Genomic DNA, 14,011 nt, shown 5'->3' with positions numbered 1-14,011 from the left:
ATGTTGGCAGGAAAGAGGAAACAAAATACAGTTTCTTGACCTGTTAGTTCCTGTGTGAGTTATTTCTGAAATCCATTTCCTTATTGGCCTTTCTGTTGCTCAGTTCTCTGTCTCCTCCACTTGTTCTTCCTTTCTATTGTAATGTATCAGCCGATTGCTAAGTTTGCTCTCTTCCTGTTTCTTCCCTGCCTCCAGGTACCTAACCTCTTTTCATTCAGCCTGCATATCTTGGCCAAGTAGCTCCATTTGTCGCTAGATCCATTGTCGCTGCCACTGCCTGAAACTCTGAATATTACATGTTACCCGTTTGGTTCTCCTAAACACGAGTCCTCTTCTCCCATTAGAGCCTATACATCCCTTGTATGTGTGAGGCTGAAATGGAGCTCCACTGGCTAGCCATGCCACCAACCACCACAGCCGGCCCATTGCAGATTTTTAAATATCTGGAAAGAGCAATATGTATAAATAGCTGCTGACATGTAGGCCCCTCTTCCTAGATGTCATTGCTGAATATGTGGACATCAAGGGAGCAGGCGTCAATTAAGGTGGGGCTAGCTCATTTGGTTTACATGCACATGTTAGGGGAACCTTTTTCAGTCCAAGGGCTGAATTTACTTCTGGGCAACCTTCGAAGGGCTGAATGCCAGTGTGGGCAGGGCAAATGGCCAAAGTAGGTGGAGCTATGAATGTACATTTACTAGTTTCTATACACATTCACACACATCTCTCTAGCCTCCATCCAGACAAGCTTGGGGGCACTATCAGAGCTCAGGGACACATTCCAGCCACACAAAAAGCAGAGCCAGTGAGGTGTGTGGCCTGGAGAGAGTTCCAAGTGCCAGATGCAGAGGTCTGGTGCGCCACACCTGAATGTACTATGACCATGTAAGCCCAAATGCATAAAGGTGCTTTGAAATGTTTCAGTGTCTCATATCAGCCGAGTTAAAGTTTTGGTTGGTTATTTCAAATACATATGCAATTCCTTGCCTCTCCAGCTCTTGGACTTAAGCCTCTCATTTCTCACCTATTTCTGTTTTCTTCTTCGCTAATGGCTTCTTCTCTTGCTTTTTCCTCTCCCCCCCCCCACCTTGTTCTTTGTTAGATTTTGAAGGAACTGCTCAAGTCTGTGGCACAATATGTTTTAGCTGTTTCTGCATTCCAAAGCCCCTAATATGTCTGCCTGCATACTCTGGTTCCTCTGGACCCTTCATTCTTGCTCATCCCAACTGTGAGTTCTTAAGTCTCTACCGTGCTGCTTTTTGAGTCTCCCAACTTCTGCTTCCCTCAGCTTTTGCTGTGCTTGTCCATCTTGCCCCTCATTAGGGCCTGAGCAGCTCAGTTAGTGGGAACCAGAGACCATGAGGCTCAGAAAGCTCAGCCTATAGCAGTAGATTCCTTTGCAGCTCTGATACTAGAGCAGTTCAACCAGTTATTATGAAAGGCCTCATGACAACTGTGACAACCCCCATAACTGTATTGTAGTAGAGACTTGGATCTGGATACAAATATCTTTCAACATGCCTAAATCTTTGTAGTAGTCCATAGGTCAGAGGCAGGTAGTGGTGGTCAAAGGTCTTGTAACACGAAAACAAACTTTTGAGTTGGTGGCAGGGTAGTTCATTCATTAATAACTGAAAAATTAAAATGTACTAAAATTCTAAAATAAGCTTTTTAATTTCAGTGCAAGGATTTTTTTAACAAATATGAAAACTGCTGTTGTTCAGAAAAGCAAACTTGTTTGCACAGCTTTGCAGTGTAAATTGATAAGCCTGTTTGCTTAGCTATTTAAAACGGTGAAGACTGAAAACCAGTGCTTTTTTCCTTTAAAAAAAAAATGTTTAGGAGTATTCTCATTTTCCTACTTGTTTTGAAATACTGCCTCTCAATGAGGCCAAACTTAGATTCACAAAATGTTTAGGGGTATGCGTACCCCCAGAAAAAAGCACTGCTGAAAACTATAGTGAGTAATACTTCAGTATAGTAATACAAAGCAATCAATCACTTGATAGCCTTTATAAAATTAAAATTTTAAACAAGTTGACCTAGCAGAATGGCAGATGAAATGTAAATAACAGCCAGTGTAGTCGTATAGGTAGAGGACTGAATTTGGACTTTGGACCCAGCCACAAGGTTGCTTCACTACTCCCTGCTAGAAAGGAAGTTAGGTTGGCTGGGAGACAAATAGCAAAATAAATTATAAACCAAAGAATTTTACAGAGATGGTGAAGAGGAGGTACTTTTATTAGACACAAAGGCAAGGAGTACTTTTGGACACTGCCAAGAATCTGAAGAGCTTTTTAATGTATGCCTGGTGAAGTTATTGGCTCTTTCTCTAAACTGTAGATTCTCATACCCTATCACAAACTACCCTCAGTTTCAAAAAGGATATGGCATGTATGATTGCTATTCAAGGCACATAAATTAGCTCCTGTAGGCACATTAAAGTTATTGAACCTAGCTTAAAATTAAAATTACATAGCTTTTTGGATTCCAAACTTTGTATTTTTGTTCTTGTGGTAATATAATTTTGAAGCAAGAAAACAAGCAAATCTTTTCCTTGGACTACTGTGGCTGCTCACAAAAAATCCTGATACATGAAAAAGCAACCAACTCATCTAGTTTTCCTTTTAAGACTCAAATTGTACTGCATTCTCAGAAGTGTTGGGAACCCCAAACCCAGGCTGACAATGGAATCTAAGCAGTGAACCAGAATGAGTTAGTCTATGAAACTTCTTCCTTGAGAGAAGTGGGAGCTGGCCAAAGCGAAGAAACTTCACAAGTAAGCAATCTCAGGAGATCCAGAAGAATCAAACGGTCTAGAGTATCAAAGGTTGCTGACAAGGTGCAGCTTCAGATGAAGTCTGTAAGCCAGTCAGTATTGTTGGGATATAGTTTTCCAACAAGTATAGGGCAGCCATTATGCCCTTAAATCTCTGCTCATTGTTTACCTTCTCTCACGTGAACACATTCCATTGACTTTGCAACTTTATCTTTTAAAGGAAGAGGTATACCACTGCCAGTATTACTTTTGCTACACTTAATAAGTTGAATCCTGCATGCAGTTTTCACAGACAGCTTCTTCCATTCATGAAATGAACTGTGATCAAATGCAACAGTTTCTCCTTTAACTAGACCTTTCGCTTCCTGCAGCAGGAGTGTCACAGGATCTAATTCAGTGTGTCCTGTACCAGTTCAAAAATGCTTATTTCAGACTCCCGAGCAAAATATTCAACTGATCACAAGGCAGATCTTATTTAATCATCTCCAAAATATCTTAAATTGGAGAATGTCTGTTAAACGTGAAAAGTCAGATTTCATTTGCAACACATCTAAAATACTTCATTTCCACTGCTAATTGATGTGGAGTTAAATGCAAATAGTAAACAAAGTGGTAGTGATTTTCTTTGATTATAGAAGTAGGAGCTATGACCCTTTTAGGATGGTGTTTTGCTTATGTTGTGTTCAGAATTGGCATGTCTTAACATTTTTCCCATTTAGGCTTTAAGTTATTTTCTTTTCTTCCATATAATTATTTGAATTTCAAAAGAAATCATTCCTGTTTTTTGTTTCATCTCTGATTTGTAAAAAATAAAACTTTAATACTAAAACCACTGCAGAAGTAAGAAAATAGAAGCCTTGTCCAAATGTAAGGGATACTACATAATAATTAGTATGCTAAACAAGAATGCTAAAAATCTAAATACCAACAATAATAAAAAATTGTTAAATACACTTGGAGCAGGAGACCAGCTAGAGAGGTGGTTGGACCTATGGATGATAAGGATGTCAAAGGCATGCTAGAAGAGGAAAAGGAGGAATGGGTTAATTTCATCAATCTTCAGAGCAGCATATATAGAGCACAGGAAGGGAGACAGAGGAACTGAGGCAAATAGGCAAGAGACAAAGCCCTAGGCCTTGTTGACAAAATAAAAACTTACAAATCACTGTGTCTGTGTGGCATCCATCTGAGAGGCCTTAAAGAACTCATATGGGAAATAGCTGATCTTCTAGCAAAAATATGTTCCTGTAACTTGTTCCCAAGATCAACCTACATATCTGTTGACTGCAAAGCAGTCAATGTGATATCATTTTGTATAAAAGGGATCCAGGGGAGGATTCTGGAAATTACAGATTAGTTAGCTTAATGTCTGTTCTGGGACAACTGCTACATATATCAAAGAACAAGACTTGCTGAAGCATAAGCAGCATGGCTTCTGCAAGGGTAAATCCTGTGTCACTATGTATTGGAGTTCTTGGAAAGTATCTACAGGCATATAGATAAAGCTGATATTCTGTATTTGGACTTTCAAAAAGCTTTCAATCTCACCAAAGAGTCCTGAATAAGGTTAGCAGTCATGGAGTAAGATGAAAGTTCCTCCTATGGATCAGTGATTGGTTTAGGAGACAGAAGCAAAGAGTAATAAATGGACAGTTCTCTCTGTAAAGGGATGTAGAAAGTGGAGTTCCTGAAAGACCAGTGTTAACATTCTATAGCCATCTAAATGTGTCCAGGGAGGCTTGGGTGTTACTGGTTTGTTTTGCTCCACCTAATTGATCATGAAATGTGGCGCACACACACACCATTTGAATGGCAGTGCCGTCGACTTGGGGGGGCCGCCCCCTCAAATATTTTAGGGGGGCAAGGGATCTTGGCCCCTAGGAGTTGGCTCCTATGCTGCTTGGTAATAAGCATGATTAAGCATTACATTTGCCCTAAGGTCTAAGTACAGTGGTACCTCGGGTTACATATGCTTTAGGCTGCAGACTCCGCTAACCCAGAAATAGTACCTCGGGTTAAGAACTTTACTTCAGGATGAGAACAGAAATCGTGCTTCGGCAGCGTGGCAGCAGCAGGAGGCCCCATTAGCTAAAGTGGTGCTTCTGGTTAAGAACAGTTTCAGGTTAAGAATGGACCTCCGGAACGAATTAAGTACTTAACCCGAGGTACCACTGTAATTGACTTTAGTATTGGTTGATGGCTTCATATATTATGTTTAAATTGTTTTAAGCACTCATATGCTAGCTTTATGCTAGCAGAAGCCAGCACTTGGATTTATGCTCCCCTCAATCCACTCTGGAGGATCAGGGAATCCCCAGAACGGCTCATGAGGGGAAATTGTTTGTCTTGCAAGCAGAAATGCTTGTACTGATGGGGCATTCAGGAGAGATGTTGAATTCCTCCCAGAATGTAAATTATTCCCTTCCTTCCGATAATACTACTTTAGAGGAGATTTGCTTTGGACATGAAGGAGAGCAACAAGAGCAACAACAATTTTTTTATTTGTGCCCTGTCCATCTGACTGGATACACTACTATCATTTCTAAATTAAACATGGTAGAACAATATACAGTGGCTATATAATTGTAGTTATGTCAATTCCAAAGTCTTAGAAAATACATTTGTTTCAGGAAAACCAGTAAGAATTAATGAGGCAAGACATAGTCTAGCCAAGTTACTCAGCAAATTACTTAGCGTTGTGAGCTAAGCCTAGAACTTGGGCTTAGTAATTCTTGTATCATTTATATTTTTCCAGTAACACTTTCAAGAAAATACTCTAGTATGTGTTTTGATTGTTATAAATGCGTGTGAACAAAGGCTCCCTTCATATGTTAACCACACATGTTGGTTTCACAGTTTCAGGTTCTCTTAATGATGTGATGAATGCCATAAAAACACAACAATATATAAATGCTTCCATTTGAGGAATAAGAACACTGAATGACTTCATTGATGCCAATACAGTGGCAACAAATGCTTTAAGACCGGGTGTTCATGAATGGCATTGTGACACTTGGTATGAAGGCCCTGTAGATGAAGTTCATTAGTAAGCAGATCAGGAAGTATTTGTTGTATGATTATTTCATGATGTGGGAGACATTGCCTGGCTTTTGGAAGTTATTTCTCATGGTTGCATGGTTTTACTTAAGTTTTGTTGTTGTTGTTTGCCTTTGTGCTTGATGTAACATCTAGGATCTGAACACAATAGTGTAGTTTGAATAGGCTATGAGAGAAAAATCCTGCAATCTTTAGAGAAGAGTTTTTATTTAGATGCATGCTGCTTCTGATTATTGTGTGGCAGTTGTGTGGCATGCCTGCATTTCAGCAGTTCACCTTGCCTGCAAGAATCTTTCTATGCTGCAGAGCTGAAAACTACATCAGGCTTTCATACTTCTGCCTTTCCCCCTTTACTGAGTGCTTCTTATTTTTAAGGTGGATTCTCAGGCATCTGCCACTCATACTTCTATTTTGGAATTTTTTACTCAATCTCCACCTTCAACTCCTTCTACAAGAAAGGTAATTCTTAAAAAGTTACTAAAAGGGTATACCCTTAAAAAGTATACTAAAAGTATACCCATACAACTTGATCTCTTTCTCACTTTTTTTTATTTAAAAAGAATCTCATCTGCAAGTCTGAAGTTTAATAACACTGCTGGAAGATGTTACACGCTACCTGCATAAAGTAGAATTTACAGAAATGTCTAAATTTAGTCACTGGTAAGCTGCTGGTATTCTTGTGAAGATACACAGAACTAATGACAGACTTTCTTCTCAACTCCTAAGGCAGTGGCTAAATCATTTTCAAAACTTTGCTACATCTGTAAGCAAAATAAGACTTTGAAAAAGAACTTGTGAAAAACAGAAAGGGGCATCTCCAGAGAGTAGGTAGGTTGGTATGGGAGTAGGCAGTCTCTTTGGTATCCTGGACTTGAGCTGCTTAGGGCATTAAAGACAATTACCAAAACTTTTGAGTTGCCCCTCAAATCAAATTGACAACCAGGGCAATGAAACAGTGTATCTTAGATGATTATGATTATTATAAAATGATGTTTGGGCTTGTATATCAAAGTGGACATATTTGTGGCTATAATGGCTTCTTTTGTTACCTAAACATGTGTTTGTGTTCAAAGTCTGGGTAGAACCACTGTTAGCCTACTAACAGGTTCTGTTTTTGCTGATTTTAAACTCCATTGAAAAGAATAACACTTGCTTCCAACTAGGATCAGACTGTTGGCGTCTAATGAGCTGCTGTTTTTTTATGCCATAGTGTTATCTAAAAGCATAAAAATGTGCCTTTTATATTTTAACTGTTTAGAATTGCTTTTTGACTTTTATTTGTAGATTTAAATAAGGGAGTGCAACTGCTGTTTACTCAGGAGTAGACCCTTTGAAAATGATGGGCTTACTAACTTAGTCATATTAATTGCAGTGGGTCTGTTTTGAGTAAACTGTAGTTGAATAGCATCCTATATGTGCACCTGTGTGGAAAATAACGGAATACATGCTTTTGCCTTCCAACAATTTCCCCTATTTTACTTTAAAAGGGAATTTATTGGTAACATTTGTGACTAAAATTTTACTTTTTCTGTGCTATTTTTCAAAAAACATATATATCCCACCTTTTTTTATTTTTAAACTTAGGCTACCAGCAATGCAAACGACCCCTGGTCAAGCTGGGACAACACAACAGGTGGTGATGGCTGGGCAGCAAAACCTGAAAATAGGCAGAAAAACAGTGCTTCCAACAACTGGGATGCAGCAGCATTTGGTCATCCACAGGCTTATCAAGGTCCAGGTCAGCTGGGTGTTTCCGTAACCATTGCTGATTATTGGGGTCGGGTAGGACTCCAGATAAACGTAATTCAGAAAGTAAATAATGATATTTGATTTCAGAATTCTGCTAAAACTGCATGGTAAACTTACTCAGAGACCACCAGCAGATTATTGTTGTGTGTAATAATAATAAGAATAAGAATAAGCCATTTTGATTAGATGTTTGTGTGTGTGTGTTGATTGGGACTTCTTACGATATACCCTTATCCCCAGAATTCTCCAAAATGCTGTTTAGTCTTGACAGCTATCTGAATGTTGCATTAGGATACTGTAGAACTAAAAGATGCCAGTTAATTAGATGCACTGTTGTTTGCGTTAAGTGTGGTTTGGATATTATGTATGCAACTAGTATTGTCTCTCCTTTAGCGGCTGCTGATGACGATGACTGGGACGATGATTGGGATGACCCAAAATCAACGGCTGCACCCTATCTTGGATATAAAGAGGCAGAGCCTTCAGACCCAGCAGGGCTTCAGCGTGGCAATAGCCGTGGAGCTGCTATGAAGCTACCACTTAACAAGTAAAAACTGCAGCACTGAATAGGGTGGGGGTAGGGCAAATAGAAATTTAAAGAGGAATTTAAAATGGAATAGTTGACCGTGTTCACAAGTTGTAGTGCATTTTCCATGTAAAGTTTATGAATAATAAACTTGTTTCAGTGGGAAAGGGTAACAAAATCAGTATTCAGCTAAACAAAACCTATTTATAAGTCCCAAACAAAACTTATTTCCTCAAATAAAATATGCCCTTCAATTGAGCTTTCTCATCTCTTGTGTGTACATGTTGGACCAAAATGTTGGTGCCCCTTAGCTGGTTTTGAACAGCTGGAATGATTTGACAATACAGTTTATTAGTTTTCACATTTTCTGCAGCAAGTGGATTTTAGTTAAGTCTTAACAGGATAGTTCTTGCTTACAGCCAGAGATATAAATCCTTTGCACTCCCTTGCCCCGCGGGGCTTTTGTATGCACCTCCACCCCCACTCTTCAGCAGCCTCCTTCTGCCCAGTTGTCCAGCTCTGCAATGAGATATACATTCTGGATATTCTGTTTGTCTGTCTGTCACTTTTAAAAAAGAAAGTTAGTAATACAGTCAAGAGTGAGGGGGTTGATTGGGAAGTGAGGAGATGAAATTCCTGCTAAGGACTGGGCCTTTTCATGCACTTGAAATGTTTCTGGATTCTGAACTGAGGAAGAATGTAACTGTCAGTTTATCAAATGACAGAAGAGAATTCAAGAGGCCTCTTATATGGTGTTATAGTGACAGTTGGTACTAACAGTTCCTCTGCACCGTTTGTTCTGATTGGCTGAATTCAGCCACTCAGCAATGACTTAATTGTAGGTGCATATTTATATACTCCTAATGCAGTTGTTGCCCGGTCTGTAACTAACTAGATCATTTCAGCACCATTGTTTTAGTAACAGATGTATTTACCTTCTTGGATACACCAAATGTCTATAAAATATGGCAAGCAGTTCTGAATCTGCCAAAGAGCCTATGAAAGAAGGATTCAATCACTTAATTTCTCTGATCAGATTTCCTGGATTTGCAAAACCTGGAGTGGAGCAGTATCTCTTGTCAAAGCAGCTAGCAAAACCCAAAGAGAAAATTCCTATAATTGTAAGTTTAAAATATTGTGTGTGTGTGTGTTGTATTCATATCTATCTTTGGCAACTGCATGTGGCATTAGTGTGTAAACGTATACATACTCACTTTTAGCCAAAGCAGTATGTACTTAGGAAAGTGCTTCTTGAATGAAAAGCCTGTCTGGCCTTGAACATGCTGAGTATGTTGCATACTTCCATGGGAACTGTGAAACCTCAAGGGCACTCTTCCAGAAATTAAGCATGTACAGTATTTTTCGCTCTATAGGACGCACCCGACCATAGGACGCACCTTGTTTTAGAGGGGGAGAACAAGAAAAAAAATAACCTCTCCCTCTCTGCGCAGCGTCCCTTCAGCGAAGCGGCAGGAGAAACGGAGCCCCTTCCATTTCTCCTCCCGCTTAGCTGAAGGGGTGCTGCGCCTTAGCTGAAGGGGCACCTACCCTTCAACGAAAGGAACCCAAAGCCTCCGAAGGGGCACCTACCCTCCAACGAAAGGAACCCGAAGAGCTTCCGCTGCGCTCAGGAGGCTTCAGGCGGCTATCTTTGAAGCCTGGAGAGCGAGAGGGATTGGTGCGCACCAACCCCTCTCGCTCTCCAGGCTTCAGCAGAAGGCATCCGGAAGCCTCCGGAAGCCTCCCAAAGCTTGTGGGGCTGGTGGTGGGGAAAGCCGAGCTTCCCTCACCGCCAGCCCCAAAGAGCAGGTCGGGGCTGGCGAGGGAAGCCCGGGTCCCCACCCCCCAGCCCCAGGGACCACACATTCGCTCCATAAGATGCACAGACATTTCCCCTTAGATTTTAAGAGGGGAAAGTGCATCTTATGGAGTGAAAAATACAGGGACATGGATTCACAGGGAACAGGATTCAAGTCTTTGTTCATCACCCTACAGCACAATAACACCACTATAACTTTTTGAGCAATTTTCTTCCCAGGCAGCTATTTGTGCTGAGTAGTTGAAATGCTATACTATCATTGAGAGATCCTAAAATGCTGTTTGCAAAAGGGGGTTTCGGCACCTGCTTCAAACTGGCATCCAAGTGTAAAGTTCTGTGTGGCCCATTTCTGTGTTATGCCTGATAATGCAGCCTGCTAAGCCTCTGGATTGCTTATTGTAGTATTTACTTTCAGATATGGAATGGATGCGTCATTGGCTCCACATGTAGGTTTAGTGTGCATTAAATGCAATTGCATATTTTAGATTTGTGTAGCATGCTTAGAGTTAATGAATACTTTTGTTGTTCTGTAGATTGGAGATTATGGGCCAATGTGGGTGTATCCTACCTCTACATTTGACTGTGTTGTGGCTGATCCAAAAAAAGGTTCTAAAATGTATGGTTTGAAGAGCTACATCGAATATCAACTTACATGTACAGTAAGTGCGTACCAGAGAAGTTTCTTTAGATGACATCTCAAAATGTCCCAATTCTTTTGATCGTTTATCTGTGATTTACATCATACAGTTAAATAACCCAGACTTATACAGACATAGTAGTAAATATATTTTGGAAGTCATAACCAAGAGTGTTTTGTCTGCCTATCTTGCAGAACACTAATCGAGCTGTCAACCACAGATACAAGCACTTCGACTGGTTATATGAACGTCTCTTGATTAAGTTTGGATCAGCCATTCCAATTCCATCTCTTCCAGACAAGCAAGTGACAGGTAACCTTCTCCAAACTGATGGTTCTTGAAATAGGAAGTTTTGTCGCTCTATTATTAGCTTTGTTGTTTTTCTGAAAGATGATATTAATGCAAGAGGGTCACTCTGAAAATGAGGACTTCTCAGCTTAAAACTGACTATCCCCTTAAATTTCATAAGAACAGTGGAGGAATAAAAATGAAGAGCAGCAACAAAGTGGTTGAGAACAGACTATGCTGTTGCTGGTTCGTTTAAGAGCCTGCACTAGTCTTTCTTTAATCTGCCTCCTAATGCTGCACTTCCTGAAAAAAGTAGATGTTGATATTTTGTTTATACCGCCTTGATAGATTTGAGGCTTTGTGTTTCCATTCATTATGTGCTTGACTGGGCTATTCTGAAACCAACAGAGTGTTGGAATGTGGTCCAGTTTTTATAAAATATAAGATTAAAGTAATTCAGCATGTAATGTCCAAGGATTATGCTGTGGAAATCATAGGCCTTCTTGCAGTGGGGCAACTAAGCTTACCACTTCTGTTCTGATTAATTGGCATTTCTTTCCATTTGACTCTCTGTACCCCTGAAGTATGATCTTTTAAACAGATATCTTAAAGTCAGCCAGTAAAAAAGAATCTGATGTGCAGCCTGCTCTATAGCTCTGTGTAATGCTGGAAATGCAAGCAGCATACTGCGTGAGAAGGAAATTGAGCATTGATGTGTGTACTACGATGCATGCCAAGGAAGTGGAAAACTAAGAAAGTGATTTACTTTTTCCTTAGCTAGAGCTTCAAGCTTAGAATTCCAGCAGTTTTTTCTCAAGTGCCCACATGAGCTTGAAAGAAAGCCATAGCAGACTAGCACATTGGGAATCACTGATTAAGATTTCGAGAATTTTTTCTCCATTATTTTGAGTATTGTGAGATTGAAAGAAACTTCTATTTTCCAATCAGTGTTTATTCCCCTCTAACCTTGTTAAATGGTAATATAGAAAAATTGTATGCTTCTTGCTATTTTCTTTGGTAAATGCACTGTTGTTGTTTTTTGTTGTTGTTTTGAAAGTATTAATGCACTGTTAATGTTGGCAATTAGCATACGCAAAACAAATGAGAGGCTTGCCACTGCCTTATATTTTATTGTGGCGTTTCTCACTTTTATCTAGTGCTTTGCAGCCCAAAGCAATAAAAACAATTAAAATAGAGTTCTCCCTGGAGAAGACCCTGATGTTGGGAAAGATGGAGGGCACAAGGAGAAGGGGGCGACAGAGGACGAGATGGTTGGATAGTGTTTTCGAGGTTACCAGCATGAGTCTGACCAAGCTGCGGGGGGCAGTGGAGGACAGGAGTGCCTGGCGTTCTCTGGTCCATGGGGTCACGAAGAGTCGGACACGACTAAACGACTAAACAACAACAACAACACTTTTAAAGGGAGGAAAAAGTTGCCACGCCTCAACTTATGACTAGGGGGCAGGCTGTGGTGGGGAGCCTTCAGGCTTCATGAGCACTAGAAGAGTTCAAGGGCACCATTGTACCCGTGGGCACAATGTTACTATCTTCCAGCATCTTGTCAAGGACTCCACTGCCTCACTGTGACTTAAAGAGAAAATAAGAGTGAATTTATAGCATGCTGCTGGGTGTGGATGATTTAAATAGAACTCTTACCCTTCCAAGGGTCAGTAACTGCTGGGATTGCAAATGGCACACAAGTTGCAATGGACTACATTACCACTGCTATTCTATTTTTTGTCGTTGACCATAGCTTTTCTTTCCCTAACCTTCCATACTTACCACTTTCTAAAACAAGCAACCTAACAATTCACCACCATTATTCAAAGGGAGATTAAGTGTTCCTAAGCCAAGTGGATCTTCTGTTTTAAATTGAAGTACATCTTAAGTTTCACAGGCAGGTGTGTGTGTTATAATAAATTGAAACATTACATAGAATCTATAAGCTGACTAACTTGCAGCTTACGCAAAACCAAAGAAACTCAATACAGCTTTGTGTAGGGTCCTTGAGATCTGGTGGTGATGTCCTCTTAACAGTCTCACATAGCATGCAATATGTGGTCATGTATAAGAGGGCAGTCTTGATCATCACACCTAGGTTGTGAAATGTCCTGTCCCCCCATATACCATCTTTTTCTGTGTATAAGACTAGGTTTTTTACCTTAAATATAATGTCAAAAATTAGCGGGCGTCTTATACACAGATACATCTCCCATTTTCTTAAATCTGAGTCCCCCCCCCCAAAAAAAATAGTTGGTGCCAACCCTGTTGGGTTATAGATACCTTTTGAAGATCCTATTTATTTCCCTAGCCATTTGACTGAGCTAATTTTATAAGTATTTTCCTCCCTTGTTGATTTTCGTGTTACTTGGATGTTTGCTGTTTATTTTAGATTATATTGTACCCTGCTCAGAGATTTTTAGTGAAGGGCAGGCTAAAAGGCTTCAAATAAGTAAACAAGCTAAAAATTGCTTGTCTTATGGGGGGGGGGGGATAGATGGCATTAAGTGTGAATGTCAGTATCTGTTACTAATTGGCCTGCAGGGCGTTTCGAGGAAGAATTCATCAAAATGAGGATGGAGAGGCTACAGGCATGGATGACCAGGATGTGTCGTCATCCAGTTGTTTCAGAAAGTGAAGTTTTTCAGCAGTTCCTTAGTTTCCGTGATGAAAAGGTATTACATTCAATTGCTTTTAATTGCTTTGAGAGAAATCTGATAGTGCCATTAGATACACATCTCCAAAAGCAGTAGCGAGTAGTCCCTGGTTTAACATTTATTTATTTCATAAAATTTATATACAGCTTGATTGTGAGAAAGGGGATGACACCTATGCACCTTTTGGTGCATAGTTTAAAAGGGGATAAAATGGAATGCTGTTATTTCTAGAAAACCATTTTCTCAAAGGCAGCACCTCGCTTACAAACAGTAACATTTTTCAAGCAGCAATTTGGTAAAGTTGTTACCTAACCTTACTTAAGTCTAAAGTACTGGTGGATAGAGAGTGCTAAGCGATATTATATATGTATGACTAAAACAACAAATTAACATGGCTTCCCTTCCGGAAAATGTATGAGTAAGTTTGGGCAATATATTTTTCCAGGCCAAGTTATAACGCAAAGAGCCCCTTTATGTGCATGGTCAGGGCTTAAGCTG

The 14,011-nt window shown here is 40.0% G+C and overlaps 1 protein-coding gene across 3 annotated transcripts in view; it reads left to right on the top strand.

Moving 5' to 3' along the window:
* SNX9 (sorting nexin 9) overlaps positions 1–14,011 on the top strand; it is a 43,438-nt gene that overhangs the window by 16,145 nt on the left and 13,282 nt on the right. For 2 of the 3 annotated variants that reach the window (XM_079971879.1, XM_079971878.1), the window contains exons 5-11: positions 6,212–6,295; positions 7,421–7,574; positions 7,979–8,132; positions 9,148–9,232; positions 10,464–10,589; positions 10,763–10,880; positions 13,401–13,531. In XM_079971879.1, the coding sequence (XP_079828005.1) occupies positions 6,212–6,295; positions 7,421–7,574; positions 7,979–8,132; positions 9,148–9,232; positions 10,464–10,589; positions 10,763–10,880; positions 13,401–13,531 (852 nt within the window). The remainder of the gene's footprint in view (positions 1–6,211; positions 6,296–7,420; positions 7,575–7,978; positions 8,133–9,147; positions 9,233–10,463; positions 10,590–10,762; positions 10,881–13,400; positions 13,532–14,011) is intronic. The other variant, XM_079971880.1, reaches the window with a different exon arrangement.

The sequence above is a fragment of the Podarcis cretensis genome (genome assembly GCF_951804945.1).
Source record: "Podarcis cretensis genome assembly, chromosome: 3".
Lineage (NCBI taxonomy): Eukaryota > Metazoa > Chordata > Lepidosauria > Squamata > Lacertidae > Podarcis > Podarcis cretensis.
Note: the sequence above shows the minus strand (reverse complement) of the source record. Positions and strands in the feature narration are given on the sequence as shown.